This window comes from Mesoplodon bidens (genome assembly GCF_964165515.1).
Source record: "Mesoplodon bidens genome assembly, chromosome: 1".
In the NCBI taxonomy this organism is placed as follows: Eukaryota; Metazoa; Chordata; class Mammalia; order Artiodactyla; family Ziphiidae; genus Mesoplodon; species Mesoplodon bidens.
In genome coordinates, this window is record NC_138176.1 from 47,911,989 (window position 1) to 47,936,189 (window position 24,201).

The following is a 24,201-nucleotide window of genomic DNA, read 5'->3' on the forward strand; positions in this document are numbered from 1 at the left end:
GATATGGTGCAAACAAGAAAATGCTTTGAAGTCAGATGGTGTAATTTGGAACCTGGGCTCTGACATTTATTTATTTACTGAATTTAAAAAAATTGTGGCAAGATATACATAACAAAATTTATCATTTTAACCATTTTTGTGAACAATTGAGCGGCATTTAGTATACTCCCATTGCTGTGCGACCATCACCACCACCCATATCCAGAACTTCCCATCATCCCAAACTGAAACTCTGTACTCATTAAACAATAACTTCCCTTCCCCAAGTCTGCGGCAACCACCATTCTATTTTCTGTCTCTATAAATATGGCTGTTGTAGGTACCTCATATGTATGGAATCATACTTTGTCCTTTTGTGTGTTCTGACTTTTATTTTTGCATCTGTACGTTAAGCCTAAATAATATCTGCCTTGTGAGGACATGTGGTGTGAGAGAATCACTTAGGATAGTCCTCGTTACAGAGCTTGCCTTCGACAAATGTTTCTTTCCTTTAACCTTATTTATTCCTAAACGGCGAAAGGACCCTGATCTGCGTCCCAGGTAAACTTGTGCGCCGGCGCTCTTGCCCTCTGGAGGGTAGGCAAGGACCTTCGGCCGACTCGACTTGAGATCTCGCGAGACTGTCAAACATGGTAAGAGAAGTGGGAGGAAGGTTGTGTTCTCGCGAGAAGTCTGCCTTTTCGGCCCTTGGCTTGTGTCGGGCAGTGCCTCTGTACGCGAACGTCTCCTCAGAACGCCCGGAGCTGCACTCGGAGGTGGTAAGAACCGGGGGGGCCAGCGGGGCGGGCGTGCCTCCTCCCTGTCTCAACGCCGCGGGTCGGTCTGGGGCGCCATGGCCGCGTACCGGACCGGACCGGGCCTGTCTGGGCCTGCCTTTCGAGGCCGGCCTCTCCCTCGACCCGCTTGCCTCGAGGGCGGCCTCCTCCTGCCTGCCCGCCGGCCTGGGCCTGCCCTCCTCTCTCTGGCCCTAGACTCTCGGCCTGAGGGCCACCTCTTTCTCCCTGCCCGGCATGTTCTCCCTTCTTCGTCCTTAGACACTCTGGCTTGGGGACCACCAACGGTGTCTGCCCGCCCGCCCCCCGGCCCCGGCTGTGACAGCTCCAAGTTTTTGCTCCCTGTTGCCGAGGTCACTTGGAGCAAGGAGGGGCCTGTTTTCCCGAACGGGCCCAGAGTATATACATTCCTAGCCTGTTGGGTGGAAACGCGAAGAAGATAACGTTTTTTCCGGCCCTCTACCCGCCGACACAGCGTCACTTACCGTAAAGTGCTTGTAGTTCTCCCAACAGTCCCGAGAGGTAGTTCCTTTTTACAGATGAGAAAAGCGAGGCTTGCTAGTTCATTGACTCATTCCACCAACAATTATTTAATTCAGTGCCTATATGTTCAGGATGTTGAGGATATAGCGATGAAAGAAAATGGGCACAGCCCTTATTTTCATGGAACTAAATTCTTGTGGCAGGAGCAACAATGATCATATAGTCTTAAGTGTCACGTGATGTAACAGGGGTGATGCTATCAAGAATGGCAGAAGGCGGAGTGCTAGTGTCTGTTTGACCCCAAAGGCAGAGCTTTTTTCACCATACCATTTTGTGTTGTTTTCTAATCAGGGTAACGTTCACCATAGCATAACTATTTGAACCGCCTACTTGGTAATATGGAAATATGGCTGTAGGGACTATTGAATTACTTCCTGGGTGAGAACGGGGCAGGTAATCATAGCTGGCTCATTTCTGCACAGGGGTACTAATGTGACATCTCTGAACTTTAAAGAACCTCAGAGCCTTTGAGGAAGACACACCCAAATGCTGCAATGGAGGTGGGGGGTGTGGTGCATGTACCTTTGAGGCAAGTCACTTGGTTTGCTCTTTGACAGTTTGCTAGCTTGCAGATTTGTTAAGTAAGTGAGATGGTATATGTAAAGTCTAGTACGGTAACATTTCTTACATTTTAATATTCCTTCCTCCTTTTATATTGTCCTTGGGTCCCCAGGGAAAACCTAGTGGTCTAAAGTTTTATGATAACTGTATTTTGTGTTTAAATAAACTTCTACAATTATTACTTTTGGGCAAAGAGGTCTTTCAAAAGTGGAGAAGCCTGGTGAGCTATGCAGGGAAAGTAAGATGTGATTCTCAAAGAGGGAGGAGGTATCTTATTTTAGAATTACATAGGTTTCCCCACCCCACCCACATTTTATTAAGATTCAGTCGGTTCAGCTGTGCCAGAATCTCAGGAGCCTGTGTAGGGGCTTCATAAAACTGCACAGGCGATTCTGATACATATCCCTCCCCCACTAGCTTCCTGGCTAGTGTTTTATGATCATTTCCCTCCTAGAGTAAGTGTTGGCATACTGGAAGGCATTCAGAGCAGTGTTTGCTGCTGATGGACTTCTAAATCGCAGTCTATTTCAAAGTTTTCTTATTTTCTTAGTTTTCGGTGACTCAACTCAATGGCACAAATTTTCCTCTAGATGGCAGGTTTACCATTGTGTCCTTGGGGACTATCACAGTATGTGTCAGCTTAGACACTCAATAAATATTTGTTGAATGAATAAAAAGAGATAATAAAATCTTGACACCTAAATGATCCCTTCAACATACATTGTGTGGTTGGAGACCTTAGACTCATCTGGTATTAAATCTTGGTTCTTTTACTTGGAATCCTGTGACTGTAGGTAATATATCTAACCTTGTCAAGCCTTAGTTTCTCTGTTTTTAAAATTGTGTTGATACATCACTAATCATTAGAGAAATGCAAGTCAAAACCACAATGAGGTATTAGCTCCCACCAGTCAGAATGGCCATCATCAAGAAATCTACAAACAATAAATGCTGGAGAGGGTGTGGAGGAAAGGGAACCCTCTTTCACTATTGGTGGGAATGTAAATTGATACAGCCACTATGGAGAACAGTATGGAGGTTCCTTTAAAAACTACAAATAGAACTACCATATGACCCAGCAATCCCACTACTGACATATACCGTGAGAAAACCATAGTTCAAAAAGAGACATGTACCACAGTGTTCATTGCAGCACTGTTTACAATAGCCAGGACATGGAAGCAACCTAAGTGTCCATCGACAGATGAATGGATAAAGAAGATGTGGCACATATATACAATGGAATATTACTCAGCCATAAAAAGAAATGATATAGAGTTATTTGTAGTGAGGTGGATGGACCTAGAGTCTGTCATACAGAGTGAAGTAAGTCAGAAAGAGAAAAACAAATACAGTATGCTAACACATATATATGGAATCTAAAAAAAAAAAAGTTCTGATGAACCTAAGGGCAAGAAGACAGGAATAGTGATGCAGACGTAGGGTATGGACTTAAGGACATGGAGTGGGGGAAGGGTAAGCTGGGACGAAGTGAGAGAGTAGCACTGACATATATACACTACCAAATGTAAAAATAGATAGCTAGTGGGAAGTAGCTGCATAGCACAGGGAGATCAGCTCCGTGCTTTGTGACCACCTAGAGGGGTGGGATAGGGAGGGTGAGAGGGAGATGCAAGAGGGAGGGGATATGGGGATATATGTATACATATAGCTGATTCACTTTGTTATACAGCAGAAACTAACACAACATTGTAAAGCAATTATACTCCAATAAAGATGTTAAAATAAATAAATTGTGTTGATAGTGCGTACGTACCTTAAAGTTTTGTGAGGACTAAATGAGATAATGTGTAAAAATAAAAGTCTTGGCACATAGATATATTAAATACTTACCGAAGCCATTCTTTTTTTTTATATATATATTTATTTATTTATTTTTGGCTACGTTGGGTCTTTTGTTGCTGCACGTAGGCTTTCTCTAGTTGTGGCGAGCTGGGGCTACTCTTTTGTTGCTGTGCCCATGCTTCTCATTGCGGTGGCTTCTCTTGTTGTGGAGCACAGGCTCTAGTTGCGTGGACTTCAGTTGTTGTGGCACGGGGGCTCAGTAGTTGTGGCTCACGGGCTCTAGAGTGCAGGCTCAGTAGTTGTGGTGCACGGGCTTAGTTGCTCTGCGGCATGTGGGATCTTCCCGGACCAGGGCTTGAACCCATGTTCCCTGCATTGGCAGGCGGATTCTTAACCACTGCGCCACCAGGGAAGTCCCTGAATCCTTTCTTCCAGCGAATATTTATTGAACATTTACTGTATAACAGTGAACAAAAAGACAAAGTCCCTGCCTGTGTGGAACGTATATCTTCTAGTGTGTTTTCTGAAGTGGGATCAGAAAATAAATGGTTTCTACGTGTCAGATACTGATAAATACTATGGAGATAATTTAAAAATAAAATATATTAAGGGGGAGTGTGTGGAAGGAAGACTTATTTTACATAGGGTAGTGAGGAAGATGACACTAAGGAAGAGGAGTGGGCACAGTATCTGGAGGATAAATGCAAGGGCCCTGAGGCATGCTGGAGGAGCAGCTCCAGCCTCAGAGAATGAAGACCATTCACTATGCAGGATACACAGTGGAATGTGCTGCTGGGTCAGAGAGCACCTTATGAGTGTTACTGAAATCAGTGAATTCAGTGTCTCTGTATACTTACTAGTTAGGTTGCAAGTCTAAAGTGATTATGACAAGGGACCAACCAATATGTATATACTGGATTAAGTTCATTTCATGAAGGAAGTATAGATTTCCATGGCAGTTTTATTATTCTTCCTGCTGCTTTTTGGCCCTCCTAAAATTTTGCTCCGGGTTTTCGCTTTGGCTTTATTTCCAATATAGGTATGTCTAAATACATTGTTATGACATACAAGATGTAAACAATGCAGATGGCCTAGGCTGATAAGGAGGCCAAGTTGACCACTTTTGCTCTGGTGAATTGTTTTAATATTGTTTCTATCTATGCTTGTCAGTTAGAGGAGCTGCCATATAGTCCTTCTCAGCTTGTCTTCTTTGCTTGTTAAATCATAACATTACAGTCATAATTTGTAAACTTCCCACCTAGCCGACCATACCTCAAATTCTAGCAAGTCATCCTTACTCTGAATTAAATAGATTCACTGGCAAGTGAACAAAAAGTTATCTTGAGGGTGCTTTTTTTTTTTTTTTTTTACTACTGACATGAATGCTCATGCTAACTCACTTAGCCATTCTTATTCCAAGTCGTCATCCCTGATTTTGCTTGGCTCAATTATGCAGTGGAATCAAGATGCTCTTTTTGAGGCAAGGAGTATGTTTGGGTGCTAAATATTCCTCTTATCTAGCATTGCCTTGAGTCCTTTACAAATGTAACAATTTGGTTCAGTGAAGGAGTGAGTAACTGGCAACATAGGTTGAAAGGCTTTTGCTTGTCAGTTGCTCATAGACAAGAAGTTAGGTCTTTTAATACTTGGACAATTACAGATTTCATAAGAACATGATCTCAGGTATATTTTGAGTTTTATTTTGGCATATTTTCTAGTCCCCCAGGCTTTAGAGGAGGGAAAATATTTTATAACTTGCTTACTTCTGTGGGGAAAAATGCAAGGTGTTTACCATATAAAATCAGGGATAAAATGATATTATTACTGTGATGGTGGATAAATAACATGTTTTCCTAACCTTGGCTATATTATGGCGGGAAGTTTCAAGTTGAAGATAGGGCACAGCCCTACTTCTGAAAGCTTACCAAACTTCTGTGATGTCAGCTGGAATTTCTGTGGTACTGCAAAATCAGAGAAAAAAAATCCAGAGTTGACTGTAAATACAGTTAATGTTTCCCCTTTAACTCACAAATCAGCTGGTGCTTGTGAATCTATATAGCTGGGCTTTGATGGGCTTGGCATCAGGAAAGACACATTTTATCAGTGCCTCTCCTGGAATCATAGTTTCTGTAGCAATATCCTTGCTAGTTTTGTCTTGTTCGAAAGAGAACAAAAAGTAATAGTTATGGTAGAAACATTTCCACTTCTGAAACATTTCCCTCCTGAATTAATGCAGGCCTTAGTGGGACATCAAGTTGATTACTTACGTTTGAAGCAGAATTCTACCATAGTTATTGTGGCTGGTCTGAAATTGAGCATTCATTTATCATTTATTCATCCATCCATTTATCAAACATGTATTAAGCCTCTGTTGAGTTGAGGGCTACAGCACTGCACAACTCCAGGGACACCATTCTCTTTATGTCAATTCAATAGAGCACATAGAATGTAAAGGGGGGTTGGTAATGCCATGATACCGATAGCAGCCAGTCTGTTCAGCACTAGGGTGTACAAAGCCAAATAATATGTGGTCCCTTCTCTTGGGTACCTCTCAGGCTAAGGAGGCAGACATGTAACAGTAAGGATAACATGTGTTACAGGTGTCATGCTGGAAACTTATGCAGATTACAGTGAGCCCAGAGGAGGCAGCAGTTAACTCTCTAGGTCAAAACTATTGAGGAATGGGATGCTTGGTCAGGAAAGGCTTAATAGTGTTGGTGGCTTAAGCATAGTCAGAAAAGCAGACAGGTGGGGAGAAGGGGAGGAACTGGCTTTGCTGGCAGAGAGAGCTGGGAAGGCCAAGCTGTACAAGGCAAACCAGCCTGGTCTATGCATGGAACTGCTGTCTGGAAGATCACGGTGTGGGCGCTGCTCTGGGGAGACAGCAGGAGAGTCAGGCTGAAGCCAGAAGACAGAGAACTTTATTTATTAAAGAAATTTGGACTTTATCCTGTAGGCGGGGGGAACCATTGGAGAGTTATAGTTTATGCTCTCTTTAGATGAGATGACCTGCTAATCTACCAGGAAATAGATGGTTCTCTTGTTGTGAGACACCGTAGAAATCTTGAAACATAAGAGAGGTAAAATGCCTTATGACTTTTTCCCCTTTAGAACTTAAACATTTCATAAATATGCCAGGGCAAATAACAAAGCTTAAGGGAGTAAAGAGGTGCCTGCAAAGTCTGAATGCCGAATTCTTGTAGATTTTCATGATTTTTTCTCTCCCCGGTCTTTTTATATTTATATACTCTTTAGTAAATCACATCATTATAGTAACAACTAAAGCTGTCATAAACAGAATAACACTGACTCTCAGTAACTGTGTAAGTTCAAGTGAAGAAGAGCTGCAGCATTTAGTGTGCTGAGGCATTGGCCAGGATCCTTTAGAGAGGGCATAGAGACCACTGGTTATGTAGGTGATGGTCCACAAAGTTCCTACTGTATTTATTTACATTGTAACTATTTTGTAGTGGCATATAAAAGAGAGGTGAAAGTTCTTGACATTAGTCATATTTTTACAGACTGAGAATTCCTTTCTTCTAGCCATTGACTTAAAGTATAAATACAAAGGGCTATCAAATTTTAACTTACATCATTCAGAGGTATGTATCTTCTTTGTATCTTCACAAAATATGTTCTCCAATGAAGAAATTTTGAATTCAGAGATAAGTTGTTTTCTCATTATTTTTGGTAGTGAATGTCTGAAGTGGGATCCCAGAAACTGTGCAACACAGATAAAGCAGGCACTTCCATAAACTCTATTCATCTGAAATCTGAGGGATGCTTAATTGAGGGTGATAGTCTTCAGTGTCCACTGGCCTTTGCTTTTTGTCAAGTGGTTTTGCTTTACTCTTACTGTTTATGAAAATAGCTTCATATGCATAGATGAGAGTAAGTATTTTACATTAAAAAAATTGAAGGGAATGACAAGGCTGTATAGAATTCTGTCTCTGGCCTGATGGGATGTGCAGACTTTGAGGATTATTTTCGGAGAAAAGGGCACCAAAGTAGAGTACCATGAGCCTGATAATCATCAGACAGGAAGTACTTACTATGTGCCAGGTACTGTCTTAAACATTTTTTGTATATTAATTCATATAATTCTCATTGAGTTGGGCCCATTATTATTGTCCTCATTTTACAGATGGGGAAACTGAGGCACAGATTGGTTAAGTGACTTGCCTAAGGTTACACCGCATCTAAGTGGCAGAGCCAGGTTTTGTATGGAAACGGTCTAGCTCCAGAGTTCATCCTCTTAACTACTTTGTATTATTGTCTGTCCTGGTGGAGCTTTCATTTCACTATTGTATTCCCAGCACCTAGAATAGAGCTTGGCATCTGGTTGGTGCTCAGTCAGCTTGTTGAATGAGAAGCATCCATGAGTGTTAAATGCAGCACTGGATTGAGGCCGTGTGGGAGTGTGTTTGAGAGAGAGACAGAGGGACGCTGGGGTATAGGTAGAGGTATGTCACAGAAGTGAGATGTCAGAGCCTGAAACAAAAGCCGGGGCTTGAACCTCAGTTAGGCTGACAGTGGTAATCTCAGAGGGAGTCAGGAGCTACTGGCCAGGAACATTCCAGTAATAACTCCGGAAGCCTTCCGACTAACCCACGTTTGTTATTTCTTTGTAGTGATTAGCAGCAAAATCCTTAAATCAAAGACGTCTTGACGATTTGGGGCGCGGATCGGGGTGGACACAGGCTAATCGCTGGAGCAGGTGGGCCGAGGAGAGGCTGGAGAGGAGCCCCTGGCGTCCCTCGGGGCTCTGCGAGCTGGCTTCGCCCTGAGCGGTCGGGCGGGGATGGTGGCGTCCAGCCGGGAGCCCAAGCTGCTTGGAGCCACGCCGGAGCCTTGCGGGAGGCTGCGGAGGGTCCTCTGGCAGCTGGAGGGTCTCGCGAGCCGCCCGGGTGGGCGAAGCCTCCGGCCCCACCCCGGCGCCGACGTGCGCGCTCCCGCCCGCCCGTGGGGCGCTGCCGGGCGGGCGGGGCGCGGCATGAGGGTTCAGGTAACCTTTGTCACCCTGGTCGCGGATAAAGCAGCGTTCTGCTTGCCGGGCAGCTCGCACGGCGGGGACCTGGCCTGCAAGGAGGTACGTCTGGCAGCGCAGGGCCGCAGCGGGAGCCCTCGGGGTGGGCTGCCCTTCGGCTGGGAACGGGCCCTGCGGACGGGTACGCATGCACGGTGCTCGTGCCCGCTCGTAAGCGGAGCGTGAACGGGCGGCTGCGGCTTCCAGGGAGGACGGGACCCAGGCTTCTTAAGGCGACTGTGCTCCTAGAAAGTGTTGGGGAACCTGGAAAATCGCATGAGTCACTGTTGCTTTTGAACTAGAAACGCTTTACTTGGCATTAGATGGTAATGACCAATATTATGGTCAGTTTTCAGTTACTGCTTCGGAAAGTTGAAGTGCTGGAATTGATTGCTCATAGTTACATGTATAAAGGTAGATCTGAACGCAGTAAGGTCTGAAGTGTTAAAAGATCTTAAAATGTGCTATCGTGCATTTATTACCTTATTTTGTTTGTTTCTTCAGGAATTAACCTTTATTTACATGGTTTTTAAAAAATTACGAAGAATCAGATCTTGAATTTCAGAAACTATTAAAGAATTAAAGGGTTAGGATAAGATACGTATAGATAACCTTTGAGTTAATGAATTGTGTGATATAAAAAAACCTTTTGTTTTTTAAAACTGACAGTAAGAAGAAAGAACATGTTAAGAAATGTCTCAAGGTAAAATTGCATGCGGGCTATTACTATAATTTTTTTCCTGAAAATTTGTACAGATGTTCTGATATATATTGTCTTATCAAAGATAACCAAATGGGCAGTTACTGTTTCGAATTTAGTAATTCATAGAACATAGTATCTTATGGGTCTGTTTTTTAAGGACTTGGTCTTTTCGCAGTGATTTAGATGCTGGGAAAATAAGTGAAAAGTGGACACCTTTTTTGGAGAGGGGGACCATTTGGGAAGGGGGGACAAGCAGTGAGACCTGGAAGGTGCAGTTAGAAATGATATAAGCCTTCATTCAGACAGAGGAATGGAATGCGGAATGGTTGTGATAAGATGCGAGATCAGAACCCAGGGCTCTTGCTCCTGTCCTTCATCTTGGAAGTGTTTTGATTGTTCTGAGTCTATCATGATTTGCTGTTTATTTTTGTTAGCATTATCTAAGGAAGACGGTTCTGCAAAATTGTTGTAATTTATTGAGGACTATGAGAATGGACTGAGATTCTTAATGGAAGATGTTCCATTAGTAACCCATTGGAATGTTAATTTTAATCTTTAGTGTTGGCAAATAAAAAGAATTTATGGGTGATAATACACTAAAGGAAGAACAAGCTGGTCAGAAGGAGAGAATCCAGGACTAGACCCTAGGAACCCTAGTTCTAAACCCAAATCTGCGTGTAATGGCTGTGGATGGGTCATTTAAACTCTCTGGGGCTTTGTGGCTTCATCTTTATAATGAGAGTAGTCTACTAAAGAGATGGCTAAGGTTTTTCCAACTTTAAATTGTGGTTTGTGTCGGTCACAAGAGGGTTATGGCTCTTTGGAAATTTTATGGTTAAACCATATTATAAGGACTTAGCTTCATTTGTGGTTTGGTTGCTCAATTCTGGTTCCATGATCTTTGGATTTCATAACTAGATTTGTGCAAAGCATTGTGCAAGTATGGCATATATAGTTTGTGGAACTCTTCTTTGAGGAAAGCTCCAGGTTTTCCTGGAGCCTTATTCATTTGTTTGAGGGATGTGTGTGTTTCCCCCTCGATCTCTCTCCTCCTCCAAAACCTAGAACAGGAACCATAGAGGCAGGGAAGTTTTAGAAAGCACTTAAACTTTTAACTTGTCTCAAAAAAAAAAATACACATTTAAGGCCATCCTCTGTTGAAGGTGGTAGGGCAGTAGTTTGGATTATAAAGGTGAAGAGAAAAAGACATTTTTAGTAGTCTTTCATTGCTCTGAATTTTAGAATTAGAGCTGATTTGGTCTAATCTTTTTACAGGTAAGAAAACAGGCAAAAGTGTGTGTACACTTGGTATATATTAGAGAGTTTAGACTGCTGAGTTTTTGCCATAAAAACAACTTGCCTTTTGCTGTGTTTTATAGTGAGAGAGTATATGGGGAGCTATATTTATTAAACAAGTACCACATCCTCACCCCTAAGTCTATGAGGTTAAGTATTGTTATCCTCACTTATTTAATTAGGACATTAGGTTTAAAAAGGGCAGATGGTCCAAGGTCATAGCATTGATTAATGGCTAAATGATTCTAAGTCAGGGCCTCCTCACTTCAAAGCCTTTTCTAGCTTCAGTGCTGCTTTCTATATAGTCCATAGGTGGAGATTCTTAAGGTCCCCATAATTCAGCTAACCAAAAACAACCAAAGCGTTAAAAAGTGCAGTGTGCAAGGCCTGGGTTAAGTGCCTAAAGGCAGGTACTGTCTCACTTTAACTTCATTGCAGCACTTCGTAGCTACTGTCATCGTCCACATTTTTCTAGAGGAAACAGAGGTCCAGAGAAGTTAACTCGCTCATGGGTCTGAAGGTTGCAGATGGAGCTGGAATTCTGGTTTGTCAGGCCTCATAGTAATCTCTTAAACATCATGCTTGCTACATTGGCTCTCCAACCTGAAAGGAATGGTGAATTTTTGAAATTGACCATATGAGCTAGATAACTCATACACGTCTCTTTGGATGGGACATTTCATAAAGCTAGCTCAGGCTTCACCTTATTGTGGTTTGAATTCACCCATGTGGTGGAGTTCTTGATTTCAGCTCTGAGGGCTCTCTCCTCACTGCAGTACAAGAAGGCAAACCTTTGCACAGCTTCTTTCTTGGGATTTAAGCTATGGAAGCTGACTGCCCCTTGACCGCTCCACAGGGAGGAGGAGGGTCAGAGCCAAGGGCAGCGAAGGGACAGACATCCCTGGGGCTGGCCGTAAAGGAATGAAACAGGTTTTCTTAATGGCTTTAAAGACCCCTACTCTAACAAGGTTACTGTTTTGAAGGATAACACTCATTTTAATTTGAAAACAAGGGATAAATATGTGGGGGAAATCAATTTTGTAACTTTTAAATCTCATCCTATTTTCTATCCGTAGCTGATAAGGGGAAAGTCCAATTTGTGTACTTTTGCCATATTCTATTCTTGTTAGGCAGCTGTATAGTATTTATGATGGACTTGAGAAGACTTCTCTAAGTCAGCACTGTATGCATTTGAATTTGTCTCCCACGAGATCTAGAGTTCTAGGGTTTTTGACATTGTGAAGCAACATTTTGACTTAATGTTATTGTTTAAATTTTACACTGTGCCAGGCATTGTGGCATTGCACACACATGGTGAGGACCTGAGAATGGGAAATATGGCACAGGTGAAAGTTGGTTAATACATTTGAAAGACAGCTAAACATGCTTTGCATATAAGTAACTTAAGTGAAAAGTGAAGCAACTTGTGGTAATGAGGTGACATTCCACTCTCTGAATATGAGCCAGCATTTCACTCGTTATGCAGGTATTGTTCAAATTGCCTACAGTGTGCACTAAGTGCACACTAATGGTGTGCTTAAAACAGGGCAGCTTACAGTGTGAGAAAGAAGGTAGCAAAGTAGGTGCAGCTGGTGTTTCAAGGGTTGGAAAACAATCTCCAAGGGGATTCCTGTCGAATCCAGTTAATGAAGCCCTTCCATTTTAGAGATCATTATGGGGAAACACTGTGGCAACAAAATAGCAGGGGGAAGTTAGAAAATTTCCTGAATCTTTCAGGAACTCTAGTTCCTGAATGTGAATTTTCTGCTGAGATGGTCAAAAGAAAGCCTACTGGGCTTCTTCCTCCTGCTGTCTTATTTCTGAGGGTGGGGAATCACAGTGTTCGCCCGTTTCAGCTTCTAGCTAGCCACCTGGCCCTAAACCTCGGCCTAAAGATGCAGTGTAGGCCAGAGTTCCCTGTGTCTCGGATGAGCAGTCAGCCATTTGCACTGTGTGGACTGCTGTTCAGCCAAAAGCTGGCTTGCTTCTCTGAGAAGGTTGTTTCCTTCAGGACTGTTAGGAGGTTCTTTTCTATGTTGCCTCATATCTCCTGTTAGTCCTCCTCTACTCCTTTGGGTCATTCTGAACAGGTCTAATTCTATTTGACAGGCCTCCAAGTATTCCAGAATAGTGATCTTGTCTTCCCAGAGACTCCTCTTATCTAGACTAAACAGCTTCCCTTCCTGGAGAAAGTTTTCATGGTTTTGAGGCCCCTTTCTTTTTTTTTCTAAACGCCTCTTTCTGAAGTTTGTTAGTCAGAAAGAAATTTCAAAATCAGTCTAATAAACATGGAACTGATTAGTGGCAAACGCTATACTTTTGGTAAATGTAGTCAGATAGCATGTAAGTAATTTTCCCCTGAGATCCAGCACACTGCTAACTCATATAGAGCTTGCTTTCAATTAAAAATCTCCATCCTGGCCTTCCCTGGTGGCGCAGTGGTTGAGAGTCCGCCTGCCAGTGCAGGGGACATGGGTTCGTGCCCCGATCCGGGAAGATCCCACATGACGCAGAGCAGCTGGGTCCATACCGCAAAAAAAAAAAAAAAAAAAAAAAAAACTCCATCCTTTTTTACATTTATTCTCTTCCACTTTGCCCTCCCCCGTTCAAGTAAAAAAAAAAATCTACATTTTTGTTTTATAAGATTTAACACCTATGTAGAGATTGTTTGGAATCTGTTTTTGTAACAGCCCCGTGTTATCTCCAACTTTAATGTCTGCCTTCTGTGTTTTCATCCAGGCAATTAGGGAAAACAGTTGAGTAATTGGGGAAAACAGGGGCATATCTCTAAATACTTAACAGACTGGTTTCAATTCATTATCCTTTGAGTACTTTGTAAAAAATAATTTTATGATTCAATTTAGTTGGCCTGTTTTGCCCATGTTCACTTTGTCCACAGAGATGGTATACAACCTTGTCACAAGTCTTACTATTGTCCAAATATATCGTGTCTAAAGGATTACGTTGACTGGCCAGTTTAGTAAAACTACCCAAGAAGGAAATAATTTCGGTGTCACAGGGCTTAGTGAATCCATGCTGGGCTACTGTGATCACTGCTTTCTTTTTGTAAGTATTTATAAACCATCTCTGATTCTACATCTATCCAGGATAGACATCAGACTGTTCTTCCAGCAGTTTTTGTCAAGCTTTGCTTCATTGCTTTTCTGACAGTCTTCTGTCCCAGTCTCATATCATTATATCTTGGGTTATGTGGTATTTTTCCACTTCTGTTTCTTCTCCTATGCTTATTAGAAAACTCTCTGTAGTTTCCCACACCAGTTTCTCTAAGTACCTCCCTTATAGCAGAATCCCATGAAATTATTTTGTCGGATTTACATTCCTGAGAGCTTCCTAGCTATGAAGGCATCCCTGAATTCTTTCTAAATAAAAAAGGGGGGGGGATAAAAAATTTAATCCTCCCAATAAATTTAGGTTAATGCCAGATCTAAACAATGTTCTAAACTCTGTGTATTAGGTTATTGGTTTGCAGCTTCTTTCCAAAGTAATTATGGGTCCTTCTAGACCTTTTAGTCTTCAGCTCTAAATCTGTAAAACGAGAACACATCCCCCCCATGACTTCAGGTATGTAAATAGAAACAATCTAGTGTTCTTTTAACTCTGTGGAGGCTATATGCCCTACCAATTCAGGCAATTTAGTGTATTTTTTCAGAAATATCTGTTCCCATGTAAAGTGTAACTAAAGTAGATGCATAGGATTTTTGGGCAGGAGCACAGTAGTGGTGGGTGGGGAAGAGGAGGTAATATTTATTAAGGGTATACTATGTACCAAGTCCTATGTCAGAAGTAATCTAAGTAGTTAGTAACTGGGAGCTGGTTGGAATAATCATTTGGGGGATGATTGCAGCGTGGTTTTTGGTTGTAATTATGGTGCAATTTGGATTGTTCTTCTTCTTTTTTTTCTTTTAAAGGAACAGGGAGCAGAATGAGTACCTCACAGGACCAGAGTGGCTGCTTCAGTAATAAAGAACCCCATTTGAGGTGTTGTGATGCACGGAGGGACTTGGAGCTTGCTATTGGTGGAGTTCTCCGGGCTGAACAGCAAATTAAAGATAACTTGCGAGAGGTGTGACGTGCTTTTCTCTTCCCTTGTCTGAACTCTTATTACAGGGCTGGTTAGAGCATGGCGAAGGGATTGGCTTCTCCAAACCCAAAAGTTTTACCCCATGCCTTGCATGGTCTGCCTGAAATGTTGGTGCCTTTGATTCCAAAGGGAAAATAAAACAGATGTTAGAAGAGTCTGGAAACTCCTGCACCACCTTAGAGAATTCAGTCCAGCGTGCTTTTTTTTTTTTTTTTTTTTTTTTTTTTTTTTTTTTTTTGTGGTACGCGGGCCTCTCACTGTTGTGGCCTCTCCCGTTGTGGAACACAGGCTCCGGACGCGCAGGCTCAGTGCCCATGGCTCACGGGCCCAGCCGCCCCACGGCATGTGGGATCTTCCCGGACTGGGGCACCAACCTGTGTCCCCTGCATCGGCAGGCAAACCCTCAACCACTGCACCATCAGGGAAGCCCCAGCGTGCATTTTTTTTTTTTTTTTTTTTTTTTTTTTTTTTTTTGTGGTACGCGGGCCTCTCACTGTTGTGGCCTCTCCCGTTGCGGAGCACAGGCTCCGGATGCGCAGGCCCAGCGGCCATGGCTCACGGGCCCAGCCGCTCCGCGGCATATGGGATCCTCCCAGACCGGGGCACGAACCCGTATCCCCTGCATCGGCAGGCGGACTCTCAACCACTGCGCCACCAGGGAGGCCCCAGCGTGCATTTTTGATTGCTTCTGTGTGTGGTCCCTGTGCCAAGCACTGCCATCCGCTAAAAAGTAACAAAGTGAATGAGCTCAGCTTATTGAACTGGTCAGTTGTGTTCTTAATGCATAAAGGATGGCACTTCAGCATGTCCCCTACCATCTGTTAATTTGGTATTGGCATGGTTTTGGTGGTGGCACGGTTCTATAAATGACTTAATTGTTAGAGCTAGCCAGAACGAAATCTGTTCCTTCTGTTGGCCTAGTAGTGTTCTGCTGGTGAGTGGGTAGACCAAGTGTTACATGACTTTGAAATACCACTTTACTATCCAGAAAAAGGTGTTTTAAAATATAGTTTCTTGGGGCTTCCCTGGTGGCGCAGTGGTTGAGAATCCACCTGCCGATGCAGGGGACATGGGTTCGTGCCCCGGTCTGGGAAGATACCACATGCCACGAAGTGGCTAGGCCCGTGAGCCATGGCCGCTGAGTCTGTGTGTCTGGAGCCTGTGCTCCGCAACGGGAGAGGCTGCAACAGTGAGAGGCCCGCGTACCGCAAAAAATATATATATATAGTTTCTTATGTGGATTCTCCTGGATAATTTATAGCTGTTATGATTTTCTTCCTTAGAATTTTTATACTTATCCCTCTTTTGAATCATTCTTTATGCTTCCAGAGACATTTAGGTTATAATTTTACATAAACTGTCTACCCTAATGGTCTTCTGGCTGTTGACATGTAGTGACACATCTCTTTACTAAATTGGCCTACTGTAAATGTGTTGCTCATTTGTAGGGTGAGAAAAGAGGTAAGGGCTAGTTATTAAGTTAATATTCTTGTCTTCTTCCACTGATGAATTTGTAAAACTATAGGTTTTCAAATTATGTGGAAAACTTAGGGGCATCAGTATTGCGTGACATATCCTTGTATTTTCTCTTGACTCCTTTAGGACACCCAAAATAAACCTGATCCTTTTAGAAGAAGGAGTATTGAAGGAGGATTTTGGAGCTTAGATACGCATTTATGGCTGGGATTCTTAAACTAGGTCCATGGGGCTTTGGTGGTTCCATGGATGGGATTCAGGACTCAACGCTGAAATTATAGGCAAAATTTTGAATATGCATTTTTCTGGGGAGACACTCCGTAAATCATTGGATAATCAAAAGGATTTGTGACCCCCAGAAGTTTAGGGACCTCACCATTCTGTGGGAAACACCATTCTTTGAGCTTATAGCACTAGTGAAGCTAACATATATATGTTTTCTAGGTCAAAGCCCAGATTCACAGCTGCATAAGTCGTCACCTGGAATGCCTTCGAAGCCGTGAGGTGTGGCTGTATGAACAGGTAGATCTTATCTATCAGCTTAAAGAGGAGACGCTACAGCAGCAGGCCCAACAGCTCTACTGGGTAAGATGACTGCAAGGCCATGATTGGTTTGAATATGGTTTCTGGTTTTCAGAGACTTTTTCCTGTAATGCAGCATTAATACGGATCAGATAAAAATTTAATCTCAAGTGCTATTTGCTATTTGTTAACTTGGATACACTTGGTGCTTTTAGTATCATTGTGGCTAGATGGTTTCATTTTTCTTACAGTTGCTGGGTCAGTTCAATTGTCTTATTCATCAGCTGGAGTGCACCCAGAACAAAGATCTAGCCAATCAAGTCTCCGTGTGCCTGGAGAGGTAAAGACCCTTTTTGCTTGTTTTGACTTTGGCTCTTTGACTTCGGTGTATTAAAAAAGAGTCACTTTGTAACTCATTGCATGATTTGGATTTAACTTGACGTCTCTGTTCCTTGGATAAGATCGTCCTGCTTTATATATTTAATATCATACTTGGTGGTACATGGTTAAGTCATCTATCTTTGGTTGAGTTTCTTAGAAAAGTACAATCATTTAAAATAACTCACAATTTGGTTTTTATTTTGGATGAATTTGAAATAGATGTTTCTTTAAAATAGCCAGTTTTTTTTTTTTTTTTCTCCAGACTGGGCAGTTTGACCCTCAAACCTGAAGATTCGACTGTTCTGCTCTTTGAAGCCGATATAACTGCCCTGCGCCAGGCAATCACCACTTTTGGGTCTCTTAAGACCATTGTGAGTAGTGTTCATCTCAGAAGGTTCATAGTGAGCTTCTCAGGTCTGTGGTCTCACAGGTGGTCTTAAAAATAACACATTTTCACTGTGAATAGTGGCTTTCTTGAGAATTTGATAAGCTTCAGAAATTTCATTTTCTGATTAAATTTATAGAGCATTAGGCTGGTAGTGCTTGGAATGTGGTATTGACTCATTGATCATCTCTAGAATTCATCTTGTATCTCTTTAAATACCTTTGACTTCTTTCTTATGAAATTTATGACTTGAATGGTCTTTAATATAGAGTCAAATATGGTCTCATTTGGGTCTTGTTAAAAGTAGTAATACTACCAATTCTGGTGAAGGTTTCTTACATGAAGATAGTTATGTAGTACAATAGATAGGGAACTCTCAGATTTTATAACTACTTCATAGGTCAGTGAATTTAGTGTAAAGAATATTTATTCTAGTGAAATGTAACACTTTGCTTAATACTTTTGAAATTTAGGGATTACAATTTCACTTTTTTGGTATGAAAGCATAACATTAGTAAACATGATTAATTTGCTTTTATCTTATAGCAAATTCCTGAGCACCTGATGGCTCATGCTACTTCATCAAATATTGGGCCCTTCCTGGAGAAAAGAGGCTATATCACATTGCCAGAGCAGGTAAAATGTCATTTTGTTTCTTGTAACTGAGTTATTACTTGGCTTATATTTCTTTTGGGTTTTGATTATATCACTTTTTTTTTTTGGCTACCATTTATTTGTAAATAGGCACCAGTGGTAATAAATTAGTTTATGCAATTAAATGCTTCCCTTGAGACTGAATGTCAGAAATTTAGAGGTTTTAGAGGTGTTGAGTAAGAAAGTAATTATCAGTTAGTTCATAGGAATTATCATTAGCTCTGATTGGGTTGGTTCTCTCTTAGGGATCCTTCTCTTTATCATCCACAGAGGTGATTTACTTCTAAAGGCAATGTGAATATAGGATCCTAGGGCCTCTCACTGTTGTGGCCTCTCCCACTGCGGAGCACAGGCTCCGGACGCGCAGGCTCAACGGCCATGGCTCACGGGCCCAGCTGCTCCGCGGCATGTGGGATCTTCCCAGACCGGGGCACGAACCCGTGTCCCCTGCATCGGCAGGCGGACTCTCAACCACTGCGCCACCAGGGAAGCCCAGGATCCTAGAAGTTTTGAGTTGAGAAGAACCCTGGAGATCAGCTATACTCCTTGTTTTGTAATTGTGAAAATGGAGGCTTAGGGAAGTCATTTGACTTGTGCAGGGTCAGCACCAAGCCAAAATTAGAGAACTTGGGTCTCCTGCTTTTCTGGCAAACTTTCTACTGCATTTGACATTGCCTTGTTAAGCAGCAAAGTATTATGTGATTAGCAGAAATCAGCATCCAGCACCACAGCTGTCCCTCTCAGCGAATGGCTCCTTGGAAGCAAACCTGCCAGCAGTCGCCAGGCTCCTTACATACCCAGTACCAATCTGCAGGACTGGCTCACCCAAAAGCAGACCTTGGAGAATAGTCAGGTTTGTTGCTGCCTTTATTGTTTCTGAGATAGATGAAGTAATAGATGGGGTTAGTTATTAACTGATAGTGTATGTCTTTGGTTTTTAGTTCTAGTCTGGGAAACATATATCTTTTAATAACTTTTTATTACAATAGTGACACCTCTGCACTGTAGATAAAAAGCTTAGGAAAAAACTGTGCAAAGAAATACAAGCCCATAATCCCACATGCAGAAACAACCACTGTAACATTTTTGTTTATGCATACATATACTTAAAAAAAAAATCATTCTGTAACTTTTGTTTTGGCTAGCAGATTTTTTTTTTTACTAATAGAGCATGAATATATTTCCCTGTCATTTAATTTCTTCCATAAACTCCTTCACAGTATATAATATTTCATTGATTGGCTCTAAACTTCAGTTTTTCTGAATATAAATACATTTCCTCTGCATGTCCAGGAGCTAATTATTTGTGTACATTCTTGATTAGTTCTTTAGGAATAAGTTCTTAGACATGGCATTCCTAGATTATAGTTCTGCAGACCATTTTAGACTTTTGCTACAGATTGCCAATTTGGCTTTGCAGGAAGTTGATACCAGTTTATATTCCCACCAGCAGAGTATTGAAGAGACCTGCTTCCCTGAAACTTCTCTAATAGTGGTAGTCATTTACAAGTTTATTTCTCTGAATTTGACACAAAGTAACAGTAAAAACTTGTTTTCAGTTTCTTAGATTACTAAGGAGGTTGAGTATTTTTCATGTTTATTAGCCTTCTTTGATGACTTGTCTCATCATATCCATGGCTCATTTTTGTCTTCTTTATTCATAAAGTCACATATAGAAGTACTAGTCTCTTTTCTATAAACTGCTACAAATGCTTCCTCCTAGTTTGCCTTGTTTATTTTAAAACTGCAGAAAATTAAGTTTTAATGTAACCATATATTTTAATAATAGAGAAATCCCATCCCTTTTGACTATGTATATACTTAAATTTAGAAACATTGGGCAGTGTAGTAAATGTAAGTAGAAGTCTTATCATCGAATCCCAAAGCAGTCATAATATTCTCGCAAACTAATATTGTGTACTTCTTATGTAGACTTCTGCCAGAGCCTGCAATTTCTTCAGTAAAGTCTGGGGTAACCTAAAGGGCTTGGAAAATTGGCTCCACAAGAGTCAGCAACAAGAAGTTTCTGAAAAACCAAGTTACCAGAAGTGTAACAGCCATTCTACTACCAGTTCTTACTCCACTGAAATTGAAAAGGTTGGAGATCTAGAGCTTCTTGATCAAGATGAGATGGAGCTTTCTGATTGGCTGGTGACTCCCCAGGAATCCCATAAGCTTGAGAAGCCTGGGAATGGCAGCTGTGAAACCAGTGAGAAGTTTAAGCTCTTGTTCCAGGTGTTCCAGGAGACCTATAGTGTGAATGATTGGCTTGTCAAGCCTGATTCCTGTACCAATTGTCAGGGTAACCAGCCCAAAGGTGTGGAGATTGAGAACCTGGGCAATCTGAAGTGCCTGAATGACCACTTGGAGGCCAAGAAACCCTTGTCCACTCCCAGCGTGATTACTGAGGATTGGCTTGTCCAGAATCATCAAGACCCATATAAAGTAGAGGAGGTCTGTAAAGCCAATGAGCCCTGTACAAGCTTTGCAGAGTGTGTGTGTGATGAAAATTGTGAGAAGGAAGCTCTGTGTAAATGGCTTCTGAAGAAAGAAGGAAAGGATAAAAATGGTATGCCTGTGGAACCAAAACCTGAACCTGAGAAACATAAAGATTCCCTGAATATGTGGCTCTGTCCATCCAGAAGAGAGGCAACAGAACAAGCTAAGTCACCAAAGGCAATGGCTTCTTCTAGAATTGCTGATTCCTTCCAAGTCATAAGGAACAGTCCCTTGTCAGAGTGGCTTATTACCCCCTCATGCAAAGAAGAATGTCCCAAGGAAGTGCCTCTTAGAGAGGACAGAGCTGGCATACCAAAGCTTACAAGCCACTTGGCCACTTCCTGCTGTCCCTTTAACACAGCTGACTGGGTCTTGCCAGGAAAGAAGACAGGAAATCTTAGCCAGTTATCCTCAGGAGAAGACAAATGGCTACTTCGAAAGGCCAAGGTGAGCACAACACATTAAAATAGCACCTTTTGAAGTATATTTAATACATTTTTACTTTCTTAATCCCAAACCTTGCAAATGGGCCAGATCCTTAAATATCTTAACTGTTAAATATGGCTTAAGTATTAATTTTGGTGCCATGTTAGCAACAGAATGGAGGATTTATGATTATTCAGACTGAAATTTCTGTGCATTCTCTAGGCCCCAAATCCCCATCTGGCCTATTTTATTGCTACTTATGGAAAAGATTAGGGGTAGAGAAAATAGTTGTCCCCTTTGCTCATTATTAGAGTGCCCAACATTTACATCATTCTTTATAGACACTACACTATTTGAAGATGAATTGTTGGTCTCACGCCTCCCAGTTGTCATGTAGCAATCCACCTTTTGTCTTCTTGCAGGAAGTATTACTTAATTCGCCCCTACAGGAGGAACACAGCTTTCCCCCAGACCGTTACGGTCTCCCAGCAGTTTGTGATCTCTTTGCCTGTATGCAGCTTAAAGTTGATAAAGAAAAATGGTTGTATCGAACTCCTCTACAGGTGGGTACATGCCATTAGTGCAAATATTAGTTTTAGCTGCTCAAAGATATTTTGCCTTATATATGAATTCATACTTTGCTCACTGAACTGTATTCCTATTAATGGTTTCTATGTTAGGTGAAGTGGGAAAAAGATCACAAAAATTTCATGTATTTCACTTGAACTTGCTCCATGAAGTAACGAGGACATACTTGAAAGTGACCTTGCAAGATGATGTAGCTGTTGGGAGAATTTTTGGAGCCTGTGTGGATTGTAGTAGCTTATTGAGAAGTGAGAGCTTCGGGGTGGGAAGAAACTTGCTTTTTATCCTGCAGTGAAGTGACTTCTTATCTATGGGCTTTTCTTTACAGATGTGAAGGAATGGAGTACTAGAGTCAAGCAAATTTTCTGCAGATTAGCACAAATCCATGAGCTGAGTAACTGCGGCTTGCCAAATCATTGCGTTTCTGGGTCTGATGTACTTCCTTTTCTGCCTAATTTTGAACTAGTGAAGAGAAATATTAAATCAAATTATGAGTTACTGTGTAAAAGAAAAAGGCTGTTTGTTGATGTTGAGGTGATTCAGTTCCTTCTTACAGAAGTATTAATTCACCCCTACACTAGAAACACAGCATCGTTGTGGGTAGGTCTTTTTCATAAGCCTCCATGGCTCCTTAGTTTGGGTTGTTATTAGAGGTACATTAAAGCACTGTAGTTTTAAAAATGAAATAGTTTTATAATCACGGTGTGTTGATGTATTCTGAAACTAGTAAACTTACCTAACCTTTTGATTGCCCTTCTTTGGATGCTTCCCCTTCTTGTGGGTTTTCTTCCATTAACGGTGAATTCTTCTGTTTAATTAATGTACAGTATTATTTCACACAAATAATTAACCTTGCCAATATAGTGGTTTTTTCTTACCAAAACATGTATTAACAATCTTAGCAATTTTTGACATGAATTACAAAACATTTTAGCTTACATGCCAGATTCTACATTATTTTTTTTTTTGAAACTCAACTATTTCAAGTTTTATCTTTATTCCCTTCTCTAAATGTTATTATTGAAGTATCTAGACAGCTCTTTCAGAAGGGCTCCATATTGCTTGAAGACTATATTCAGGGTAATCCTAGCCTCTTTCAATATATTCTGAAGAACTACAGGCAGAAGAGCCCCAGTGCTGATTAATCAAAAAGCAAAAGGCAAGACATGTTGGAAATGTAGTACTTGAACTATTCACTATCCTAAATGTTACTGGTGCATCCTGTGTGAATGGAAGCTGAACTGGATACCTGGTGCTTTTAACTAGGCATAAATTAAATGTCCTCTCACTGCAAGCATAGCATACCTATAGCTTATAATGCAGTGACATTTTAGTGAATAGGCCGTTCTGAACACTGTGCCTTGGGGTGTTTATTGAAGCTTTATGAAAAGTATTGATGTTTCCTTAGCATCCCTAAAGTTATGTCCATGCTTTAAAAAGTTTCTCTGTAGGAGAGAAATGGTATTTATACCATGTTTTAAAATTCTGTAAGATGAGACATCTTAGCTGCTTTCCAGGCTTTCACACTATTAAGCCACTCAACTTGCCTATGTTATTGGAAATACTTTTAAAGTTTGTGATGTGGTCATCTAGAAAGCCCTTTTGGGAAAACTTCACATTCCCAGTGTCATTGCCATACAACTTCATTAGAATTCTTGACCCACAGCTGAAACGAGCCTATTATCTTTTAGTTCCCCAATACCATTTAGAACTTTAAAACTAAAGGTGGTGGGTAAAAACTCACGGAGCCTTTCCATTATCTTAGGTTGCAGGAAACTTTGTAGTTTTTGAGGTTTAACACATTGTGTATCCCTAAATTAACAATCACTGTGCTAATGAGTGTAAAACATTCTTCTGCATTGATGGATTTTGTGCCTCCCTCCATTAAAAGCATAACAGCCATATAGTTGTCCTGTGATTTGTAAAACACCTTGTCATAAAATTATATGAATGCGATATCCTTTGGTTAGGAATACAGTTGAGAAACATTTGAACATAAAAAGTGTTTTTATATTCACTTAAATATCAATGTATTTTATGATTCTTGAATTAGCAAGTAGGTTATTACTAACTTCCATTTTGTCTTTCTTATACACTTCATAATCTACTTTTTTTAATCTGCTGTTGCAGGTAAGATATTAAACTTTTTCTTTTTTTTTTAAACTAGAGGACTTCAGCTGAAGTTCAGTGCTTTTCTGCCAAATTCCTTCTAACTAGATGCATTCAGAAAGGCCCTTTACTTTCTCTAATCAATCACAATAGCCACCAGTTGTTTAGTATTCATTATGTATATGTATAACGTGCAGTGCAATCTTGTTTAACTTCATTTCAAAGATGAGAAGACAAACTCAGAAATTAACTTGTCCTTATTTTCTTCAGCTTGCTTTCCCAAGGCTTCCTAAAAACTTACAGCTTGTGTCTACGTCATCACTTTTTCGAATTATCCCCAGTAAGATGAGTTAA

General features: G+C 41.2%; 1 protein-coding gene across 2 annotated transcripts; it reads left to right on the forward strand.

The window, feature by feature from the left end:
* Positions 1–676: 676 nt before the first annotated feature.
* On the forward strand, positions 677–23,640 carry NCOA4 (nuclear receptor coactivator 4). Of its 2 annotated transcripts, none has more exons than XM_081224212.1 (10): positions 677–758; positions 14,638–14,792; positions 16,731–16,871; positions 17,060–17,148; positions 17,452–17,560; positions 18,121–18,210; positions 18,935–19,081; positions 20,161–21,174; positions 21,576–21,716; positions 22,067–23,640. In XM_081224212.1, exons 2-10 carry the CDS (start codon positions 14,652–14,654, stop codon positions 22,070–22,072), a joined length of 1,878 nt encoding a protein of 625 aa, XP_081080338.1. In that variant the 5' UTR covers positions 677–758; positions 14,638–14,651; the 3' UTR covers positions 22,073–23,640. The 2 variants fall into 2 exon arrangements, with proteins under 2 accessions (XP_081080338.1, XP_081080339.1); XM_081224213.1 differs by having other exon boundaries at positions 18,938–19,081.
* The last annotated feature ends 561 nt before the right edge of the window (positions 23,641–24,201 follow it).